Source organism: Symphodus melops, assembly GCF_947650265.1.
Source record: "Symphodus melops genome assembly, chromosome: 9".
Classification (NCBI taxonomy): Eukaryota; Metazoa; Chordata; class Actinopteri; order Labriformes; family Labridae; genus Symphodus; species Symphodus melops.
The window spans coordinates 27429743-27436965 of NC_136699.1; the positions used below are offsets into that span (position 1 = coordinate 27429743).

A 7223-nucleotide genomic window follows, 5' to 3' on the forward strand; every position below is an offset into this window, starting at 1 on the left:
TTTGGGGCAGCTCAGGGCAGCACAGGGGTCTTTGATGCCATGCGTAGCTCAGTCCACCCAGATGTCCCAGAGTCACGCTGAGTTGATGTGTTTGTGTCTCTGGGTTTCAGACCAAAGTCAAAGAATCATAAAAATCCCATGCAGGCTTGGTTTTTTGTGAACAAGTGTGCAACAAACATTTTCAACTCTTCTGATCAAGCAGCAGAGTCGCATCGCATCAATGTCACTCAAAGCAGCCAATCAAATCCAGTCGGAGGTTTGACCTCCACTCTTTATGACATTTTCCCCTCCTGCTCTAGAAGCAACTTTGACCCTGTTAGAGGGGAAACTTTAATAAACTTTAATGTGCAGAAGAAGCTCTCTGCTCTGTGCTGATCTCTGCTCTGGGTGCAGACAGACCAGTCTTTGTGTTGCTTGGCAACCGCCCAGTTTCAGAGAAGTAGTGGAACCAGTTGATCTGATGGAGTGATTATTTTTAGTCCTGACTCCACGCCCTCCCTCTGCTGTGTGACACTGTACTATTAGCATGTTAGCATAGCCTGCATGCTAACTGAGGATCATTGTGTCTCCTGTACTTCTACTGTAGTCAGAGCAGCTAATGAAGCTGGTGGCTAACTGTTAGCTTACAGCTCTTTAGACACTGAAACAGAGAGTGTTAAAAACAGGTCAAAGTGTCTCTTACCTTCAACAGAGAACAGATCTGCATCCGACCGGGACAGAGTCAGAGTCCAAACTACTGAGAGCAGGAAACAGCAGAGCTGGTTCATCAACATACCAACAGGTGATCACAGGCCACACCCTCCATTTCTCCCTGAAGGAAGTTTGACTCTTTGATTTGAAGATTCAGGACAAGAAATCAAAGTGTTTGTGTGATCAGAAGCAGCAGAGATCGTCTTCATGTTGAAGCCTCAGCTGTCAATCAAGAGAAGAACATTCAGACTGTCTTTACAGAAAGACACAAACTGGACTCATTACACTGATTCCATCAACGTGGTGCTGTAGTCAAATATAAGAATTAAACTCATGTCTACAAATACATGTGAAGTTTCAGTGAGAACTAGATTGTGTCAGCTCAGATTACATGTACACAATGTATTCATGTGTTGACAATGAGTGTGTGGAAGGAGGAAGTCTTATTATGGATTTGACCATTGAAGAAAGAGAAGCTGATGGAAACATGAATAAAAAGTGATCAAACTAAACATGTTGAATGAATGTAAAAATAAAGGTGTACTAGGAGCATTTTAGATGCTTCAGCTTAGATACAACAAGCATAGTTAAAGTCATTGAGCAGTCACAGCTCACTGATCAGTTCCCACTGGCTGCCTATACGCTGGAGGAATGGTTTCTCTTAAACACCATATCTGTTTATCAAAGTAGGTCAAGTATCCCTTCAAACCAGTTTGTGCCTTATTGTTATGAACCGTCTCCTCTTGACTTATTTGTTGAATTATTCCACATTTGAACTGTTTTTTAAAATGCTTGCTGTTACATGTCACAGTCTCTTTCCCTGTCGTCTCGTTGAATTGTATCCTTGTTCTTTATCTTTGTTTTTTTCAGTTCTGCTTGACCAAGGCTATGACGATGTCAGGCCCTGCCCAGCTACGACTTATAATCATACACATTCTGTTTATTTGTTGGATATCCCCTTGAGATGATCCATCTCGTTTTCAAGAATACAAAAACACAATCAGTACAATTGAATACAGACACAGTTACATACAATGTACACACATAAAGGCTCTTGCTGACATATCCCGCCCATAAACCCACAGCACCCTCACAAAACCATCAGAGGTAGATACACATGACATATTATACAATCAACAAGACTAAGATCTATTATTACGACAGCAAGATGGCATTAGAAGCAGGAGCATGATTTTCTAAAAGTGTTTCTTGGAGTTATAAACGAAGAGACTCAAAGTCATAAGTGAACCCTACCAGCTGGGATTCCTTTTACAGTAGAAGAACTTTTGGCTTTAATCTATCACCGAGTTTTACTGTTATGGACCTGGACAAAGACTTTGATCACCAATTCTTCACTCTAACATCAACTGATATTATTCAGGACAAAGACACAGTCAAAGTGGTTCAAAGTGAACCTTCTGTTCTTCTCACATTGAGCCCCATCAATGAACCTGCTGCATCCTCCACTCCCGACTCCATGACTCTGTCTTTCCTGGATGACAGTTCCTCGGTTAGCTCATCTGACACCATCATTCTAGCACAGCCACCAGAGCATCCATCTGAACCATGGCCAACTCATGTTGTGATACCCACCTTTTCATTTCATGTTGACATCCTCCTTCAAGCAGGACATGTGGCTTATGAAAATGATGGCTCCCTCCTTCAGAATCCAAGCATGAACTCTGACATACTTGAGAAACTTGCTGAGCAAATATTCCACTTCACTGCCTATCCTACTGCTCCTCAAATATTGGCAGTTGTAGAAGCTCTGGTAAAAAAGCCTCCATGCCTTAGAGAAGCTGGCAGCTCATTTTCAGGCATGTACGGGTGGCAGCAGCGCCTGAAATACAAGATGGCTAATTACTGTTCCAAAATGAGAAGGCGTGAAGTACCTGGTCCTGAGCTTGATATCACCAAGGAAATCCCCTGTTGAGAAAAATCCTGCAAAAAATGTCAAGAGAGCAAAGAGGGCGGAGGTCAACCACCTTCCTCCACACCCGAGTGGAGAAAGTGCTCACTGCACAGGTATTCATATCTTCTGACATGATGGTTTCTTGTGTACAAGGATTGTTTGGAACTGACACTATTACTCTTTTCACAGAACCCAGGCACTGAGCTGAGACGTGACGGACTCATACCACACCTTGGTGAGAAAGAAGACTGCCTGCTAAACCTGCTTACCTCTTCATTTCTAAACTCACTTATACCTGGCTTTGAAGTCACACTTCACTATGTTTTTGGTAGAGCAAGAAACAACAAACACAGAAAGGTTTCATTGTTTCATGAAATAACCTTTGAGTGAAGAAACTTTGACTTTAACCAGAAAAATAAACTCAGTATTCATGCAACCCATTTGAGCTTGTCCTACTAAACAAATACATGTAAATACATGTATGCTTCACATGTCTGTGTCCTTGTTTTACACATCAGTCTGTTATCACATTGTTCTTAGCACAGTATCATATCAAATAGCTGAAGAGCTTTACTTGAGTACCACATGTCCAGGTGATTTGAATCACATGTTGTTCTGCATCAAAGTCGTATTTTACCACCAAATGTAAAGACTTTGACTCAGGCATGACTTTAAGATACTTCTTACAACACTTCTTGTAATAGTCTATAGAAGGCCACGTATAGTTTTGAATGTTCTGCAGGAGGACAGTCACAGTGATGCCACTCAACACATAGTCCAGATCCTGGTGGTCCATGGTACTGATGGAGAAGAACCAGTAGATGTTTCCATTCTTCTTGAAGGGAAGGAGGTATTGACAGGATGCAGCAGCACAGCCAAAGCTTGCACGTTGCTTATGGGACTGATTGATGCCCTCTACCTTGCATAGCCCTCGGCTCTGTGCTACACCTTTGAGCTGCTTCAGGAACTTTTCCTGGACCTGAATGGGATAAAGCTGTCACCAACAGTACATGCTTTCAAGTGGAAGTTGCTGTCTTAAATGCTCTTTCCAGGAGGTCGACACAGTGCAGTCTAAGCTGGTCAATCCTAACTCAATGGTGCAAATGAGTGGAGGAACATCAATGAGTGTTACAGTTACAGAGACAGTGACTCCATGGACCCTCCACTCACACACCACATAGTGCTTTGAAATGAATGGTTCACTGTAAAGCAACACAGATGTGTGTCTAAAGGGGCCTTTCAGAAAGAAACTCATGGATGTCACACAACTTTTTACAAGTCACCACACAAAATCTGAAGTACTAGTCACCAGTCCCCCATCACAAAGACAGTGAATTACTGCACACTTAGGAGAACTAGTCCAGTATACGTGAAGCCCTCAGCCAGAAACCTGAGGGTTGATATGAACTGATATTAACAGGGCATGGGGACTGGACTTGGATTTATCTTCACTGACTGGGACTTGAGTTCTTGGGACTGGAGACTTGACTGGGATTAGAGGTTTGCTGACTCTGTACTGTTCACACTGTAACTAAACCAGATGTTTTTTCTTTTTACTATAATAGTTACCTCCAAACTATTCAAAAGAAGTGAATGATACTTTGACAGTGTGTGTAGCTCTGGTGTTCACTTCTGTATAACTTGGTATTTTCTCTGATACAGGAACATAACTGTATTGAGCTGCTTCCACAGATTAACCACAGGGCTGATTGGGCCAGTGACCTCTGACCTCTAGACGAATGGAAGAGTCATTCTCCTCTTAGCAGAAAATGTGTAAAAAGCAGTGTAAAAGTTCAGCTGACTGAGGCTTCTCTCAACACTTCAGAGAAAAATCCAACCAGCACTGATGTGACTGTTCAAATCACGCAGGAGTCGCAGGTTCCACTGATATTGGTTTAATGACAAATCCTTGAAAGGGTGTACACACACATTTAAAGGAATGTGTAAAGAAACCTGTGTGTGTGGTTTCTGAAAGGAATAAAGAGAAAACTTAGACAAAGTGTTAAACTCATAAATTCTTTATAGAATATGAAACTAAATAATACAGTCCAACAAAACATGCTTAGCATTAGAAATAATGTTAGAAAGGTGCACTAGACATTCAAATTAAGCAGAGGCTCATCACGACCTTGAGACCATCGCTGCATCAACCCACGTGGTCTTAAAGGTCCATATTAACATCAAACACTAAGCAATTAACTCTGAACATGATGATTTATCACTGACTAACTTTTAAATGTACTTATAATTCAATGGACACACACAAAACATAAAATCAAACTAAGTAGCACCCTTTTCTCTAACGTTGTCACTCTTAAAAAAATTAACTCTTAACTCTCAAATATTCACACAATTGAAGGCTTTGTTTCTCAAACATGTTCAGCTGTCATTGAGATTATATTGATTTTGTATTCTGACTGCAGGATTCTTATTGAGGGTCAAAGGCCTTCAGTGAACTCAACCTGGACCTGATCTGACTGTGGTCACTCTGCATCAGGATCTGCTGAACTCCTTTTCTTTACCAAAGAGACTTTAGACTGTCGACACAAAATAACACAAGTAGATGAAAGTCTCTCACACTCTCCATCAGTTTATTTATTACAAGGTTCCACATGAGCTGTGTGAAGAACTTGAGCTACCCAACACAGCAGCCTCCAAGGAAACAGAGTGACAGAAAGAAGAGAAGATATCAGGAGAGAAGAAGGATCCTTACACTGTAACTGTTTCATATAAAGCCTTTACATTCAAACATCATAGCTGCTCCCAACTTACTGCTTCATATGTCAGCAACAAAACATCAACAACGTGGAGACAGATTGTTTACCAGTCAGGGCAGCTGACGGGTTTCTCTCCAGTGTGAATCGACATGTCTTGAGTCAGATTTCTTTTCTGGGTAAAACCATTACCACGCTCGGAGCATCTGAAGGGTTTTTCTCCTGTGTGAATGAACATGTGTCGAGTCAGACTTCCTTTACGATTAAAACTTTTACCACACTTGAAGCAGCTGAAGGGTTTCTATGCACTGTGAACCAACATGTGTTTGGTTAGGTTTCCTTTTAGATAAAATTCTTCATTGCAAAGAGAGCAGCCAAAGGGTTTCTCTCCATTGTGCACTAACATGTGTGTGGCCAGAGTTACTTTATGTGCAAAACTTTTACCACACTCTGAGCAGCTGAAGGGTTTTTCTCCTGTGTGAATGAACATGTGTTGAGTCAGATTTCCTTTCTGGCTAAAACCTTTGCCACATTGGGAGCAGCTGAAGGGTTTCTCTCCATTGTGAGCCAACATGTGTTGGGTCAGTTGTCCCATAGAACTCAAGCTTTTACTACACTTGGGGCAGCTAAAGGGCTTTTCTCCTGTGTGAATCAACATGTGTTTGTTCAGATTTCCTCTATGGGCAAAACTTTTACCACACTCAGAGCAGCTGAAGGGTTTTTCTCCTGTGTGAATGAACATGTGTTGGTTCAGATTTCCTCGATGGATAAAACTTTTACCACACTTGGAGCAGCTGAAGGGTTTTTCTCCACTGTGAACTAACATGTGTTGAGTCAGTTGTCCCTTATAAATAAACCTTTTACCACACTCGGAACAGCTAAAGCGTTTTTCTCCTCTGTGAATGAATATGTGCTGGTTCAGATTTCCTCTATGTGTAAAAGTTTTACCACACTCCAAGCACATAACTGGTCTCTTGACAGACTGTATTTTCTTATTTTTAAAGTTTAGGTCTGTCAGATGTTCTTTTGTCTCTTGCCAATCATTACTGAAATCAGTCTCTGGTTCATCAGAGTCTTCAGTCTTGACCTCAGTCTCTGGTTGTAAACGTCTCTCTGGATCTGAGTCCCTCTCTGATTCTGCTCCTCCACAGTCCTCTCCATCAGCTCCTGTTTCCATCTGTTCAGTTCGTCTGTGATGAAGCTGTGAGGACTGAGGTTTCTCTTCATCATCTTCACTCTTCACAGAGACAGGAGTGAAGGGGAGCTTGGTGGTATCAGCCTCCTCCAGTCCTTGAAGCTGACTGATCCACACTTCCTCATGTTCTTCTTTAATGTGTTGGGGCTTAGTGTCCTCCTGGTCCAGAATGTGGTTCCACTCCTGCTGCTCAGGTGGAAACTCTTCTTTACTCACCAACAGCTGCTGGACATCTGCAGGACAAAGGAAACAAACATTAACCACACTGAGACTGATGTTTGAATATTAATCAATTTAGATAGATAGACACTGAAGACAGTTTAAGTCCAGTAAAGTCAATGATGTTAGCAGGAGCTAGCTGTAGCTAACACTGTGACTCTGTGTTTGTCTATGGATGCTAGCTAACGGCTCTGCTCCCTGAAACCCGTTTCCAGCAGTGGGAAGAAAACCTACCTGCTCTGTGCAGCTTGATTTCAGGTGTTAACATCACCTGCAGCAGTTTTCTTTGTCGGTGGAGTTCCTCTTCATATCCACTTGTTGTTGTTTGTTCTGATATATCTGTGATAACGGCAGCGAGCAGCCGCCGTCTGAAGAGCTCTTTAAGATCCTGAAACCCGGACATCTGACCCCACATCCAAGACTCCCAGAAGGAAAAGTCAAAGCTTGATCCAAAGACAACTGGACTGGTTGAAGATCTTGAAGACGTTTCACC

General features: G+C 42.0%; 2 protein-coding genes across 2 annotated transcripts in view; both read right to left on the reverse strand.

Moving 5' to 3' along the window:
* LOC306829463 (uncharacterized protein) overlaps positions 1 to 7223 on the reverse strand; it is a 187396-nt gene that overhangs the window by 42750 nt on the left and 137423 nt on the right.
* Positions 5121 to 7152, reverse strand: LOC306829393 (uncharacterized protein; the record flags this gene model as incomplete). The annotated part of the gene is made up of 3 exons (XM_079352436.1): positions 6965 to 7152; positions 5721 to 6744; positions 5121 to 5139 (listed from the first exon to the last, which is right to left on the reverse strand). Exons 1-3 carry the CDS (start codon positions 7143 to 7145, stop codon positions 5121 to 5123), a joined length of 1224 nt encoding a protein of 407 aa, XP_079208562.1. The 5' UTR covers positions 7146 to 7152.